Genomic DNA, 17676 nt, shown 5'->3' on the forward strand with positions numbered 1-17676 from the left:
GAGCTAAATCAACCTCCAACATGACTTACATCTACATAAGAAACTGTTACTGAATGAAAAAACGTCTTAACTTGACTTTGGCGTGAACTTTTAAAGAAAAGGAATTCATTCAAAAATCTTAAGGGATAGATGACACTCCATGAACTAATACCACAAACTACTTCATGCGAAAGCAACCGTCAATCTAATCAAACACTGTTCTTAATTAATTATTTTGATGAAACTCTCAAGAAGAAGTGATGATTAGTAACACCAAATGAACATCCAGTTTTACACAGAGGCAAGCACGTACAGCCCAATTAGTCTAACGCCCTTTTCACACAAAACGCTTGAGAGCTTGTTGAAAGATGCGTAAGGAATAGCTCCATAAAAAGAAAACACCTTCACAGCAGTGAATACGCTTATCAAAAAGAAAAATCCTATGAATCGAGCTCTACATCAAATAGCTACAAAAACAGAAGATTCAATTAACAAACAAAAAATAGCATTAGGAACTTCTTGGATATTGAAGGAGCGTTTGATTAAATCAGCTGTAGTGAGATAAGAAATGTGCTAAAAAGCAGAAAAGTACAGGCTTCAACGAATATGTCGAAGCACTAGTGAAGAGAGGTTGTCCATAGGAATGAAGGTATTCGCCTCTGCTGTGTCATGTCATTATGGATGACTTTGTATACAAATTCAATGAAAGAGGAATTTAAAACTTAAGATATTGAGATGATATTGTCATACTAGTCAGTTGAAAATTAGCCCCAGCATTAAAAGAATGAAACATGGTTGAGAAATGGTGTTCATAACGGGGCCACAAAAACTTCACTAATTGCATTCACCAGGAAAAGAAAAAAAAATGAGGTCCATATTTAAGCAATACATGAAGTGCTTCAGTTCAAAAATGAAGTTAAATGCTTAGGAATTATCTTTGAAAATAAATCTGTAACCCTCACCTACAACACGTCATAACCTAAAATATTACTAATAGCCCCAAGAAGAACCCTGCTAAATCTTGGAGACCGAAAATGTCATATGGATTATACCCAGCAGTATAATATTAAGTGAGACGTACTATTACTAATCTGTACTACGTTACTATTGGTAATCTGGCGGACTAAAAGTCAACAAAATCGGTTTCCGCAAATATTAGTGGCAATAATACATCATCAGCTGTCTTAGAAACACTGTAAACAGATCTCCTTTAGAAACATTTATACGTTAAAGCTAAGAAAAGCTCATAAAAAATTGGATGTGGATTAAGGATTACGGACAATAAAAAATAAAATCAGTCACCCATTCTTAGAATGGGGACGGATTATATGATCCTGGAAACATCCTGTGCAAGATTACATAAAGATTTAACAGACTACAAAAGAGAAGAAGAAATCAGAAGAAAATCAAATACCGTCAGTATACTGATTGCTCCAAAACTAGAAGAAGGAACCGATCCAGGTATATTCTGTCCAAGCTCAAAATATGAGCAATCAAAATCATTAAGGAAGCACACCTCAATCTTTCAGGCTAAAATACATACTATAGATGGCTGCGTATTAGTAAATATTTAAATAGATTACACTGACAAAAATCGAAATAATATAGCAAACCAAGGAGCCCTAAAAGCATTAGCACGTAAAAAAGGGTCAGAACCGATTACGGCGAAAAACAAAAACCTGACAATATCTTGTGTGCGAGGGCACAAAATAATTATGACTTATGAACAAGCGGACGAACTACCCAGATGATCTGCAAGACCAACTATTGGCCCACAACCTTTACTCCAGGATAACACAATCCTACATCTCAGCCCACAAAAATCAAGAAGTGCACAAATAACATAGGTGCCAGACCTATTCCTGATTAAAGAACCTTCAACAAAACTGACAAACACACTGCTGTTAGACTAAAACCAACTAGTATAGAGCTTATACTGGCTACTGGCATCTTACAAATCACCTATACAATATGGGTATATTCATTTATAGTTTATGCAATGAAAAGGAAGAAACTGCTACCCATGTTTATCTATTATCTCTGAATGCGAAACAACCGCTTCAAGTCAATTAAACTGAACTATAGAACTAGAAAAGTACAATAAGCTAAAAGTCAGAAGTGCTCGTGGAAAATAAAACTCCCGTGTCCTAGTATCTCATCATCATCACCACCACCTTTTACACTCAACTAAAGCGAAGAAGAATAAGTACAATAAAACAGCCCTGTTTCCTCCAAAAATCTGAACAGGGGAAATACTCGCTGTCGTGTTCAATCACCATTACCATATTGAGTCACATTCCTTTACGCTCTTTACAGGTACCTTTATCAGATGTTCTTCGGCATTGTGTGTGTTTGTGGGACCATAGTAACCAATTTAAAACATTCTTTAAAAAATATTTAAATAAATAAATATTGTATAATTAGTAATGGAAAGAAAGGCAGATATATACTAACAAATAGATAAGGTCCGTCAAAACCGCACGATTTTGAATTTGAACTCAATTTTATCAGTATAAATATATATAAAAAATATGCTGATAAAACCAGAAAAAATGGATTTTTAAATTTTTTGGCGATCTGAAGACCTCCGTAAGGATGCTGTTTGATCTGGTGCACATTAATCTACACTGGCTTTAAAGAAAACCCTGCCTCCTTCGAAGTCCAGCAAACCCGAATTCTGATCGTAGGAGCTCTTCGTTCGTGTCGAGTGATAAAAGGATCTTGAATGGGGCGGAGCGTCCACAGGTGGTCGAGAGTGCGCAGCAGGACAACCCTCGAGTCCTCGTCCGCACCCCGATCCCTCAGTCCAGCGGGAACACGAGCCCTATGAAGAACGGTTCGCGAATGGACAATCCAGTCGAGGGAAAGACAATGAAGACGGAAAATTTTAAAACCGTTTAAGGGGGAAAAAGAAACAAGAAAAGCGAAATGGGTCGAATTTCATTTTTTGACTACATGCTCCTCCTCAATTTCTTCACGTTTGGTTTTCATTTTTTCGGTGAGTTTCCCTCTAAATTCGATCTTTTATTTATTTTTAAATGTTTTATTTCGTAAATATAAGTATATCCGACCCCCTCCCGTTTTTCATCTCTAAGCGTCCGCACGCGACAGAGTACAATTTAAATTCAATTATAAACAAGGATATGCTATTATGACGAAAGAAATAAATGTCGCCAATATGTTCAATGTGTCGCGAAGGTCGGGACAATTACATCAAAGCGAGCTATGTATCAGCGAGCACTGCACAAATCTAATATTTTGAAAAGGTTTTTTTCTAAGAAAGGCAAACAATTGGTCAACCACCAGTTAAAATTAACACACCAAGACCCCAAATTAACAGGTCAAATCAAAAGGCAAACGTTTAAAAACACTTTTGATAAATATTAAAAATTGGAGTCAGATATATCATTAATTTGAAGAAAGCCCCGATTTTTAGACTCTAGAGTTAAGATAAATTGGGAATTTTCACAAACTGATTAAAATTTTAAATTGAAAATTTGTTGTTCTATCTACAAATGTTTTCCTTTATACTCATATTTATGAATTACACATGGTATAATGAAATGCACCGATACTGTTAATATTTAAAAAATAAATTATGCATATATTTTGACTCATGTAGTAGTACATAGTAACTGAAATGAACTAACAAAATCTGACAAATAAGTCTGTATTCTTAAAATATAACGAAGATAAAATTAAATTGCACATAAAACTTGAAATTCAATATATATATTGTATGATTACTTATTTTCGTTTTGGATTTTTAAGTAATTCCTATCGCGTTGTTTGCCAATCGAGATTTTCCAGCAAAATGCCTGCCGCCGACAGGCTGACTGATGCTGATGATGAAAGGTATTATAAAATATCGTATGTTATGTTATTACGACCTTTCAAGCAACTAAATGCCAGGTTGCTTTGATTAAATTTCCACGAGCGTAATTTCATTTTCACACACGCCAGGCTCGTTAAAAATTTCACTACAATTGTACAAGTATTGCACAATCTTGTAGTTAGACAATTTGCATTTACAAGGGTATAACAGACGTTAATAAATAACAAATTGAATCGTAAGATGAAATTAAACTCTTTTCAACCTTTATTAAGCTTGACGGCCAGTACTTAATTTTTTTGCCGTACGAGTATTTTAATTAAACTTCCCTGGATGTCATTTAAGACTAGTCAACTTGAAAACTCTTAACGATGTGACAAAACTCGACGAAAGGTTACGGTGCAAAGTTTGGTATGCAAAAGCTTTAGGAGTGCTTCCGACCATAACATTCATGGGACACTAGACAAAGAAAATAAATCTACAACGTGTTCTGTATAAGTTTCTACTCTTTCCTGTTAGGTTTGCTCTACTGCTAAACGGTAGTGAAATTCTTTAAAAAAAATTGAAACAAAAGCGAGACTAAGTCAGTTTTCCTTTTTTTGTTTTGAGAGAGTATGGTTGTCTGCAGTGAAAATCTCTCTTTCGACCTTCATACATTTGTCACTGTTTGGGTTGTAATTGAAGTGAAAATTTTTATTTGAGAAGGCTAAATTCTGATGTACTTTCCCGTTTTTTATTCATAAATTACTTCACTTATTTGTCAATAATCTAACTAATTTAAAGCTTATCCATATAAAATCCATAAAGGTGGAAAAAATCTCGACAAAACTGGTCTTTTATTTCTGTTCAACCTTAATCAAAACGGCTGGAATATTACATTTTCTTTGTTCTGCTTGGAATTGAGCCTTTCCAGAAAGCATTTTCTAATAAAGAATTACTCTCCACTTCATCCAAATGATGTTTATGACATTCGGGAGAAGGGCGCACTTAGAAGTGGTTAATAGATCCGTTCTGCGATGATTATTGTCTTGCTATTGTTTTACGGAATCGCAATATCATTCTGCGATGTAAATCTTCTAAAATAGCCAACACCAACCAACCCAATCCCTAAAATATAATCCATGCTACTTAACCAATGTGGCGCATAAGATGTAAAAACAAATCTTTTTAATAAGTTTATGTAAATGAAAAACTGATTTATTAGGCACTCTCGAGTTTATACAACAAACCGCAGATTATTGTCTTGTCAAACCTTTACAAATTCCCCGTTATTAACTTTATTTTAATAGGTTTTTTCAATTATTGACAAAGATTTCGTGAAAATGACCATTAACAAATCGATGCCAAGTTATACAAGATTTTTGTAGACTTTCATTCAGATCTTTCCTTAAGAATCTGTCTGCTCTATTCAATCTTTCCAAGGCTCAGAAAGAATTCCATGACGCTTTCAAGCACGCAAATTATCCACATTCATAAGAAAGATGGTGAAGAACTATAGACCTATATCCATTCTACAGTATTTTATAAAGTTTATAAACTTACTATGAATGACCGTCATACCGTAAAAATATGTGGATCATTTTTTCTCAGCATTGCTTAGAACAGACCAGCAGTTTTTGATGTAACAAACTATATGTACTCTGTTTTGGATGTGGGAGATTTTGGGAGTCGGGACATACCTGGATTTATCCAAAGCTTTTGACCGGGTTGGTCGTATTCTTATCAAAGAGTATGGTCAAGTACTGAAATGGTTTGGCTCATATATTTAGGGAAGATAGTCTACAATGAATTCTAAAGCTGGCTATGGCTCCGGTCGTTTTCCATAAAATATAATATTATGAACGTTCCTCAATGTAGCATACTTGACCCACCATGTTTCTGTACTGTGTTAAGGACCTGTCCTCCTACCTTATTGACCCCGAGTTTTATATTTGACTAAACATTCATTTCTTCTTTTACTTCACAATAGATCTAATCTATTCAATTTTAGCATTGCTCAGGGAGAATTTCTTGAAGATTTTAAGGTGATCAAGAATTATTGAACAACTATAGGCCAATTTCTTCTTAAATTATTTTCTAAAGTGTCTGAATTTATTATGCATGATCGCCATACGGTAAAAAATTATGGATCATGTTCCAAGCCACAAAAAAATTTAGGATCCCCATCCATAAGAAAGGTGATCACGAATTACAGTAGACCATATCTATTCACTATAGACCAATCTCAATTCTTACAGCATTTTCTAAAGTGTTTGAACTTATTATGAATGAAAGTAGATAAAAAAAATTTGTTTTAATAAATTATGTGTCCTCTATTTTGGATGAGGGAGATTATTCAATTACCTTGATTTAGCCAAAATTTTCGACTGAGTTCATCATATTCTTATCAGTAAGTTGTCGATGTATGGTGTAATTGGTAAAGTAATAAAGTGGATTGGCTCCTATATGTAAGGAAGACGGTCTACAATGAATATTAAAGTTGACAATGGCTCCGGTCAGTTTCGATAAAGAATGAAAATGAAAATGATGAGATGAAATTAAAGGTGAGAATGATAACATGGGAGTGCTTCATACTAGGCTCACTATTGTTTCTGCTTTATGTTTTGCAACTACTTGCCCTCCTTCCTTAGTGCTCCTGATTACTTCATAACTATACGCTGATGACTTTAACTTAGTGATTCGTGGTAATTCCCTCTGCCCTTTTTTGATGCCAAACTCCTGAAATATTTGATAGGGCAATCCAGTGGTTTGCTATTAATAAGCTTGACTTGAATCATTCTAAATCATTACGTGTAAACTTCAGCAGGACAAGAAATAGTATTGAAATACTCCCTCGATATTTAATGTTGCGGGTGGCAACTGGCCAACCCGAAGGTTTTGTATATTGGACTTCACTTGTGGTTTTTTTCCTACGAGGGTGCGCAACAGCAGAGGTTATATCAACCCTCTGGGTGCCGGTGTTTTTGAAAAAAAGCACATTAATATGTATGTCGGGTTCGAATGCATGGCCGCTGGATTTAAACCCGGGTCCTTTACCTTACCGTGTCAACGCCGCCTAAACCATTGAGGTCACCGACGCCCCTACTGATGGTATTGGGATGTACAGGAAAGTGAGCAGTACATATGGTATAAAGGATGAGACCTAGAATGCTCCCTTGTGAGACGCCGGTCTGTACCTGTCTGATATCTAAATCCTCTGAAGGAGCGGTCAGTTAAATAGGATTTAAGAATAATAAGCGGTGGGTAGGAATTGCTTAATTTATAGAGGATGTTTTGGTGCCAGACCTTATCGAAAGCGAGGACAAAATCTAAAAACGCATCGAAGCCGAACACTTTGTAAACTAGAGTGGAAGAAATGGTGTTACAACAGTTTAAGACTTCCGATTGGTTTTACCCTTCTTCCAATGTTTTTTCAGCCTTTTTATTTGTGATTTTTGCACTGCAATTTGTCACTTTCCGATCATTTGGCCTGCCCCTTTCCTCACCGGTTTGCTTTCTTTCAGCCTTTCTCCATTATCAGTGTTGAGTCAAAGATATAAGTAGGGTGCTGCAAGTTAACCGACGAAGATGAAACGATAACAGTACAGATTGACATACAAGAATGACAGAAAAGGACCAAAATACAGGTTCGTTACCCCGCACAACCTAAGAAAAATCTCATATGTCAAATATTGTAGTATTTTTTTTTTATAAAAATTTATTTATAGTTAAGTTTAACTAGGATTGGTAATTTTTAACACTACCTAGAACAACCTGCCTATTTATAAGAGCAACGAAGTTTCTAGGGGTTTTATTAATGGTTTTAATGGCGACGTTTTTACGCCTTTTCTCCTTACGCCAGATTTAAACTTTTCTTTATAACCGTGTTTATTGTTTAAAATCGTTACGACACTTCCGCGAACCCGTGAATGTCTTTATGATAGCCCCTGCACCGTATCCTGAGGAAAGCCTATTGCACGTCAGCCCGGACTTGACGCGATAAGTACCAGTAAGTTGCGTGCTTTGGATTCCCCCCTCTGAAAGTTTATTTGCATAAAAGAAGGGGAGGATCGATGTTGACATTTAAAAAAATGTTACTTTTGCGTTGTTCGATCGTAGTTCAAAAAATCTGCTATGCTGCCTTTAACGTATTTGTCGTGCTGATCGTTTAAATTTTCAAGAGTACACGTTTTGGGGGAACAGTAGAAGGGGCTAAAGGTCAAGTTTAGGGTAGTAAAAAGGCCGCTTGCACAGGGGTTGATGTCCGAAACGTGAAGTTATGAAAGGAATTTATCATCTAGGTGAGCGTGCGGACCCAGGCAGTAAAGACTTACCGGACGAGAAAGGGCCATTAGCTTTCCAGTTGTCACAGCTGGTATGGGTATCAAGCCCCATTATGTGTCCAACTTTAATTCTTTTTTTCTCTCACTTTCCTGTCTGTGACATTACCCCCTTTAAACGAAAAAATACGGATTTTTGTTTCTTATAATCGAATTTTTGAAGTTCAAAGAAAATAAAGTGCGTGATTGTTGCACTGACAATCTGATCACGTTTTTCTAGAAAATATTTATTGATTTTTTGCAATAAATACCAAAACATGTCATTTAGATTGCATGTGGTAACGGTTGGTACAAAAAAAAGTAAAAACATGGAGACATTTTGTCATTTTGGCGTACTTAAAATGCCTAAAGTTTTGTGAATTTGATTAGTTTCGAAGCCCATGTCGGCCATAGTCAAAAATGTGCTTATTTTCTTGAACAGTGCAACGTGCTTTTGTGTAGATTATTTTAAAAGCCTGTTATTACAAATGAAAGATGAAATTTCTGTTGACTTCGAACATTTTTTTAAATGATATCGCATGTATGATAATTTAGTCAACTTTTCACCTTTTTTATCCTCTTAAACGACCGGATATTGCTTCTTCAGACTACTCTGCCTCTCTGCCCCCGCCTCAAAGAAAAAAGAAAAGATAAAATATTTTCTTATTTTTGTTTTAAGCTAGCTCTAACGATTTCAAAAATTTAATTATACGAATTAATGTTATATTTCTACGTTAGAATTTATAACCCTTTAAGGGGATTTTTTGGACCAATAGTTGGCCCACTTCCCCGATGTATTTTAATTTGATACGTTTTTGTGAGAGTCTGCATTTTCGGTTTAAGCATCAAACTCTAAAATGCTACCGTATTTCAGATATTTTTCATTTTAATTTAGTTGTTCAAAGAGAGGCCAAAACGTTGCATAGACACGTTGGCACTATTTTCTCAAAATCTATTTGGGCTCTATAACAAATTGGAAATTAAGGGTTTCCTAAAAATAATGAATCATTAATTTTTCGGCAACAGCCTAAAATTGTCAAAATTTTTATACCTTAAATAAAATTATTTCTCCGCTCCGGGGTGGTTCTTAAAATAATTTTTCGCGACAATTGATTGCCTATTATTTCCCGATAAACTGAAAAAAGAATCTTTTTCAATATACAGGAGAGTTTTAGAGAAAAGGTGAAAAACACAATTGTTCGGGAGAAGCGATTTTCCGATCGTGCTCGAACTTTTCCCGTTGCCACTCAATTATCACCGTAAAAAGTTATACGCCGATTTTTCTTGCAGTTGAGAGTTGATATTTTAGTTGAGGAGGTTCTTTTTGACCGAGAAAATAAAGACTAGAATCATCAAGACTTTCAAGTTCATAAAGACATGATACACTAAAACCGTCGATTCACAACTTTCAAAAAATTATTTGAAGCACTACTAATGCTCAAAATCTCACTGGAAAATTTTCATTCTGTGCAAAAACGGTTTTAGTTTATTAAAAGAAATCTTACAAATGATGTAGCTGTCTTCTTAAAAATGTTAGTTAACGCTCTTAAAGCAGTAATTATTTTTGTTTTCCCCCAACGTTTGTTTAACGTTAATTTTACGTATTGTTCTGCTCACTCAATTTTAACAATTAATTGAATTAAAATTTTTGGGTTTTCTAAATAAAAATATATACTTTAATACATGGGTTTTTGATTTATGTGGAAAGACGTACTGCATGTGTGCACTGCTTCTTCAATCAACGAAAGGAAGAAAAATTTCAATAACATAACAATAAAACACCAGATAAAGTCAAGATTAAATAAGCAAATAAATTATACAATAAATTATATTGATATAATTTTATCAGTATTAATAAATTATATGAATTAACAACTAGAAAATAGGGACAGTTGTCATGAATTATTAAATACATAAATAACGTTAAACAAACTCAAGAAAATAAATTAATCTGAATATATCTTTATAAAATGATGTAACAATAATTTGTATCCACATGCATCCGCATTTTCTTTTAAATAAATAAATACTTTTTATAAAGTACAAAAATAATATTATAAAACAATTTATGAATTAGGTAAACTAAATCTAAACTTTCGTTCACATTATCAAAGTCTAATTTCTGTCAGATTACATACTTCGTTGCCGATTCATGTCGACGTCGATATGATTTGAATCTGACAGTTACAAACAAGCTATGTTTGTGTGACAGATGTGATCTATGAGTACTGAGTATCCAGCCTCATTTTTTACCAGATCTTCCACCCTCGACCCTTTCTGTTCTCATCCCTGATCCCAACTGGCTATATTGAATTCAGACTATTTAAGTCAACGACCCATTTTACATGTTTTGTTTTTTTACTTTAAAAAAAGTTCAATATAATATGTCCCAAACATAAAAATTGCTCGGTTTGCACGTATGTGTTTTAGTATTTCGATATGCGGAAAAAGGCTTTTTGACAGATGTGAAATATGTATTGAGCTATGGTATTAGCAAACCAACCTTCCTGCCATATTTTTTTAAAATCTGATTTTAGCCATATTTTTTACCAGAACGTTTAAAATTCTTCGCGTTCACGGAATTTCCATGTGTAAAAAGTGATTAAAAACAAATCCATAACATACCACAGTTTATTCTCCAATAAACAGAAATGAAAAATATGAAGAACTCATATCGCTGGTTCCATTTACTTTTTCGTTATGAAGACTTCTGAACAAATAATTTACTAGAAAAAGGATAATATAGGTGTAAATTACATAATTTATTTGAAACACTTTACCAGTATTTTTGTTTATATTTTATTTTTTAATATACCCTAACTACTTTCACAACAAACGTGGTAAATGTTTTCTAGACGTACAAAATACATTGTTTAAAGTTGTTTGCAATGGATTAAAAAGTAATTATGTTCTCCACATGTACAGCATAAATCGTATTGTTGGTTTAGTACTATTTCTTTTATTATTATTATTTTATTTCTCACTCACTCACTTTCATTTTTTGTACCTCTATTCCTCTCTTTTTATATCTCTCATTTTTCTTCTGCTCTCACATCGCTGTTCGTAAATTTCCCTTTTTCATAATTTTCTCTCTCTCTCTCTATCTCCCTCGCACGCATCATTTTTCTCAATCTCTTCTGCACCTAACCTACTTTTTTCTCAACCTTTGCCTTATCTGACATTTATTTTCTTTCATTGTCACTTAGTCTAACTTTGCCATTTATAGTGTTTCATATAAGACCCACTTTCTCTTAAACCTTGTCGATGCTATTTATTTTCTCTCTCTCTCTCTCTCTCTCTCTCTCTCTCGCCTTTCTAATCTAATTTTCCTTTCTTTTCTCCTTCCGTCACACAAACTAGTGCTCTTTCTTACACACTCTCTCTCTCTCACACACACACACTCTCTCTCTCACTCTCTCTCTCTCTCTCTCTCTCTCTCTATCTATCTATCTATCTATCTATCTCCCTCGCACGCATCGTTTTTCTCAATCTCTTCTGCACCTAACCTACTTTTTTCTCAACCTTTGCCTTATCTGACATTTATTTTCTTTCATTGTCACTTAGTCTAACTTTGCCATTATAGTGTTTCATATAAGACCCACTTTCTCTTAAACCTTATCGATGCTATTTTTTTCTCTCTCTCTCTCTCTCTCGCCTTTCTAATCTAATTTTCCTTTCTTTTCTCCTTCCGTCGCACAAACTAGTGCTCTTTCTTACACACACTCTCTCTCTCACACACACACACTCTCTCTCTCTCTCTCTCTCTCTCTCTCTCTCTCTCTCTCTCTCTCTCTCTCTCTACTTCCTGCCTTCCCTCTCCTCACCATTTTTTAGTTATAGAATCATATTATTGATCAAATAAATATATAATTCTATAATTTATAATTTTTGTGATTTATAAGTTGTAATGATCTAATTAAATATAAAGTAAACTTACCAATTAAAAATTTCAAGTCAAAAAATCCGTGCTACTTACGTAATTTTGAGTGACGTAAATACTCCCTCAACATGTGAGTTAAAAATACCTCGTGTATTACAAAACCAAATCCATCAATGACACTTTTGTTATTAAGGGCTTACAAGAATTCAATAAACTTCCTAATAAAGTCAAGAATAGCATCAATGACAAAAGATTAAGACTCATTTAAAAAACACAATATCCAATGATGTCGTTAACTGTAAGATAGATCGAAGATACCTAATACTATGAGATTATGATTAAATGATTAATCAATCATCAACCTTATTCGTCACTTTGATCTCATCATTTACTCTTTTTTTATCTTACTTCTCTTTTCCTTTTTCTTCTTCGAACTTAGATTTATTGACATATCTATCTATTTTTCTCTCCCCTCTTTCTTTCTCCGTATCCCTTGTCTGGCATCTTTTTCTTGTTTCCATTGCAAATATTTCTCCATTGTTAAACATTTTCTAACTAAGCGATAGTGATAAGTATTTCAGTTAATTTGTACTTTTATAAGAAAACAAAAAGTATTCTTCACGTAGACCCAAACGGCTGACTCAATTGTTGCGGGCAACTCGCCGTTTGATCAAATTTGGCCAAGTTTCTGGAAGCAGACAAACTGACGAAACTTGTTCCAACTTCAGCCTCCCACGAGTTCCCATGAAACAAAGCGTTGATTCTGAGTCGACTGCTTACATTCATCTTTCCTGCTTAGTCGTCGCCTCGATGGATGAATTTCTATCTTGATCTTGAAAGCAAAGAAAAGTACAAACGCGAAAGTACATAAAATCTAGGATATCGTGATGGGAGAGGGGATCCTACTTTTAAGGAATGTATTACTCAACATTGGTCTGCTGCTTAGAACATCAAATTTAAGTGCAATTTTTTAAAATATTGAACATATCTTGTAGTGCATACATTGAACAAGCTGTTTATTGTTAATTTACGTAATCGGAATGATAAAGGGTTGCAAATCCATTCACTTGGTACGCATATTTCAAAAAGTCATTTGAATATATTTTTCATGCTTGGAGTCTCATCGGACTAGTTTCATTCTATGGAAGACAGGTTGTAGTAAAATAAAATGATATTTTGGTCCGAAAAAAACGGTCGCTACTTTTTATAAATGACAAAATATAATTTTTATAAATTTTAGACAGAGTTGAATCAAGGTTCGTGCTACTGTGTGCCTGTACTTACTGTAAAGTTTCTCCATAAACCTAGCTAATTCCTAATGTTCTTACTTAGTTCACACTAGTAAACTTATGTAACTTCCATCTGGAGACTTTTGACAAGACTTTATATCAATTTGAAATTAAAAAAGTACAATTGTTGTAGGAACATGAATATAACAACACATGAGCTTCTGTTTTACATAAATAATGTGTTTTCGTCGGACCATTTTAAATTATTTTCATACGATGGAGAAAATTTTGGCTCTTGCATTAAACCTTGGTAAGGTAAAACAATTATTTTTCTAGTAGGTTTTTTTGCATGTACTGAATTACAAATCATTTAAGCCAATTTTTAAAGAAAGGAATCGAGTTAAATAGCCATCGTCTCACTGTCATTTAAGGTCAGGTGCGATGCTCAAATTCTATTTGTCATTTTAGGTCCGTCTTGACTCCATTTCTCGCCTTAAGGGAGTTAAAAACAACATTGTTTCCAGAATCCCTTCTCTCTGCCTATTTATTCAGGGCTAATTGTAAAGCCTCTTGGGATAAAGCAGTTTATCGGGGGATTGAAAAAGTTTGTGGCTGTCATTCTCATTTTGATTGAAAAAGACAAGCAGATTAAATGGTTGTCTTTTTTTAACCTAGCCTGTGGTTTCGTCTGTGTATCCAAATATTTCTGAGAAAGAAACATTTCAAATATTAGCAAAACAACTATATTTCAAACTATCCTGATATTTTATAAATTTAAATAAAAAACACATAATCAATAGATAGCGTTGCCTAAAGGCAGAAAAATGTTATCTATTGTTTAGCAAAATTATTTATATTGAAATACTATGCTTTACTTTTTATGCTCTATTTGTTAAATAGATGCTTAATTGATTAAAGAATGTAAAGAGTACTTAAAAAATGTTATGTTGTAAGACTGTCTTATAAAAACCGTAAAGAGGTCAGTGGATCACCCTGGGTTTCGTTCTGTTTACAAACAAACACCGCTTGGACGAGTTTCCACCTGTTGTTTGTTTATTTCGCTTTGATTTACTATACACTGGAAATAAATAAATCCGCGCTTAAGAAGTTAGAGATGGATTTGTAAAATTTAATTAATTTTAATCTGAAAATTAAAGTTAAAACATCGCTATTTGTAAATCAATTTCAAAATAAAATCTACTACTTAAGAGTTTCTCTACAAAGAAAAAGTACTAATAATCTACAGGCGTTTAGGATGTCCCAAATGAAAATGTGTTCCTTTCGTGTAATAAATTAAGCTTGACTTTTATCAAAAGCTTCCACTCCGTCAACTACAGAAGCAAACTTCTTGAACACTAAAAGTCAACAATTAAACGCTAAACATTTCTATGTTGCTTATAAGTATAAAGTTTATAAAACGAAGGCTGTCGGCCGATGTCTAAACAATCTAGGAGGATTCTCGTTTTTAATCAATTCTTGGAAATTATAAACTTTGAGTCTATCTGAGACTTTATTGAATTTACACGACAATATCGATTCGGCGGAAGAAGTTATTTATTATTAACTTTATCCCGTAATAGAAATTCTTCTTGAAAGACATAAAATCACGCAATTCTCTGATTACGCCGTCAAAAACTTATCAGTGACAGCGGCCGTTAACCTGGCTCGATTTTGTTTTATCACCGGCCTACTACATGCGTCACAAAGTTTGTTGTTTACTTTTATATGGAAAATAAATAACCCCCTCCTTTCTTTAATTTGTTATTGTTAAAACATATTTAAGAAGGGCGTCGGTAGACGCAACGGTTTAGCCGTTGACACGTCGCTCATCACTGAAAGGTCCATGGTTCGAATCCAGCGGCCTTGTATTCGAACCTGACATACTTACAAATGGCTTTTTTCCAAAACACCGGCACCCCGAGGGTTCGTATAACTCGTAGTTGAAATGCCCTCGTAAAAAAGTTAAATTTCTTTTTTGTATCTTAATTTTTTGATGTTTTACGTAAATTAAAAAATTGGTTTAGTTTCAAGTGTTTTAACTAAGAAAATTAAAATTATAAAAGAAGCACAAATTATTAGCTAACATGTTGAACATATTAGAAATATCACCCTATGTCTTATTTTAAGTTAATTTATATATATAATACGATAGAAAAACTTGCATAAATTCTTTGAGACTAGATGGACACACTTTAAGAAATAGTACACATAACATCAACTTATCTAATTAAAAAGAAACTTTAATATTCTCTATCTGAACAAAAATAAAAGGCACGCTGTAGCTTTTAATCAAATTAAAAACAAAAAGCTCGAATAAAAGGTCTCAGTGATTATCAACAATAGACCAATTTATTGAATTGATTCATTATATAATTAACAACCCCAGTAAAAGAGATGAGTCGTTTGAATTTTTTATGTGATCAATAGACCTTCATAATTGAAAATAACGTCGTGCGAATGGAAAGAATAGAATGTCCAATCCTCAATGCTGTATCCAATCTGCTTCACTTAAACCAATTGCTGTTTGCTCTTGAAATGCAACAGAGTTTCAACATCTACACGAAAAAAAAAACTTTAGTCATTTAAATCAATTAGATAAACGCGGCCCCATTCATTGTTTGCGACTTGATCTTGTGAGCGGATCACGTTCTTTCCGGATAGTGAATTTATCGATCGCAATATATTTTGCTTATCTGTCTGATAAACGGTCGCGTTTTCAATAAGTGGTCCTTTCTGAGTAGACTTGTGAAAGATTTAGCCGGGGACTTTGGTTCGAATAATAAATGTAAAGGTTTTTCTTTTCTTAACAATTTTCTACACATTCCCATAAGAAAATAAAGTACTTTTATTTATTTTTTAAAGCTAATTATGCTCTATTATAAATAAGAATCATAGACTGAATAAGATACGTAGGTTTCATTGTTACATTTAGACAACAGAATTTTTTAAAAGTATTCTGTGTCTATCCACTTTTAGCGTTCTATTATTAAATTTTTCTTTATTTTATCTTATTAGGGAACCTTTCTTCTATATATCGCAGTATTATCTGGAGTCATTTTACTGTTGTTTATTTTTCTGCTATCCCTGCCGGATTTTTATTTTATTTTGTACTCTTACGCACTTTTCAAAACAATTTTACTCTCCTTTATTAAAAATCTCTTCACTGATTTTCGTTAGAGATCAAGTTTGACAACAATCGTACAATAATGCAGAGTATAGCATACGGCCTTTCCGATTTTTTATTAATTGCTTGAGTGATTCCACGTTCTCAGAATGAAAATTTAATTTTCTGTTCTCTCAGATAGAATTAATTTAGAATATATTCCAACTACATATATCTAATATCGCTCTTTCTCACTCACTAGTCTCCCTCCTCTCCCTCTCTTTTGTTCTCTCTCTCTTCTCTCTCTCTCTCTCTCTTTCTCTCCCCCTCCCTTTTTCACTCTTTCCGTTGTTATATTTCATTTCCCTTTTTCATGCACTCTCGTTATTATTTCAGGGATTTCAATTTCTTTCTTTATCTCAATATACGCTCATCTAGTCTATATTTTTATATATAATTTATAAATATATAATATTATTATATATTTATATTATCATTCTTTTTATTTCTGTTTCAAGGTTCATGTTATACTCTTTTTTCATTTATTTTATTTTTTTAAATTATTTTATTATTATTATTTTTTTAAATTTCTCTTACAATGTCTTTCTATTCTTCATTTTGCCATTCTGTTCTTCGTTTATTCTCACTATGTGTTCTCTCTTTGCTGTTTTCTATGTTTACTCTGTCTATGTACCTTCTTTGGGAACTCTCTCACTCTTTGTTTTCTCTCTTTCTCTCTCTTCTTCACTCTCTCTTTCTTTCTTTCTTTTCAATCTAATTTTTCTAACATTTTTCTATTCTGTTATTTTATTTGTCTATCTTTTCTTACACTTACTCCCAACTGAGGAGGCTTTTCCTGTTTAGGAATCCTAAATGTATTTATTTCTCGTTATAGAACTCTGCCATTATCTCTATCTACCTGTCTTTCGTATTACTTGTGTTTATATGTTATTAGTTTTACCTATCACTCCTTCACTGTCATTTAAACTGCAGGGCCAAGTCTAATTTTGGAAATCAATGCCAGCTAAGTTTCACAAAATGTTGGTGATGACAATCAAATGCATGTTGATTACATATATAATGAAACTTTTCAGTCTAAAGCTTTGTTGGGAATGCGCAATTGTCGATTTGTTTGTAAGACAGGAATTGTCAATAAAAGCAGACAATACACCTTATCGGCCATGTTCTAAAAACAAATAAAGCTAAAGTTATAAGTGCAAATGCAGCAAAAAACATAAATTCAAAAACCAGCATCTTCAAAAATTTCATTCTTATTTATTCCAAGCTTAAAAACCGAACGCGGTAATAAGTTTCTAAAGAACTATTTGATACTGTGATTTTTTTTAAATACTTCG

At 33.4% G+C, this 17676-nt stretch overlaps 1 protein-coding gene across 4 annotated transcripts in view; it reads left to right on the forward strand.

Moving 5' to 3' along the window:
* The first annotated feature begins 2751 nt into the window (after positions 1 to 2751).
* Positions 2752 to 17676, forward strand: part of LOC106662253 — a 124820-nt gene continuing 109895 nt past the window's right edge. For 3 of the 4 annotated variants that reach the window (XM_024227554.1, XM_024227556.1, XM_024227557.1), the window contains exon 1: positions 2753 to 2977. In XM_024227554.1, the coding sequence (XP_024083322.1) occupies positions 2908 to 2977 (70 nt within the window). In that variant the 5' untranslated portion in view covers positions 2753 to 2907. Of the gene's footprint in view, positions 2978 to 17676 lie in introns of all 4 variants that reach the window. The other variant, XM_024227555.1, reaches the window with a different exon arrangement.

This window comes from Cimex lectularius, unplaced genomic scaffold (assembly GCF_000648675.2).
Source record: "Cimex lectularius strain Harlan isolate CLEC.00 unplaced genomic scaffold, Clec_2.1 scaffold106, whole genome shotgun sequence".
Taxonomy (NCBI): Eukaryota; Metazoa; Arthropoda; class Insecta; order Hemiptera; family Cimicidae; genus Cimex; species Cimex lectularius.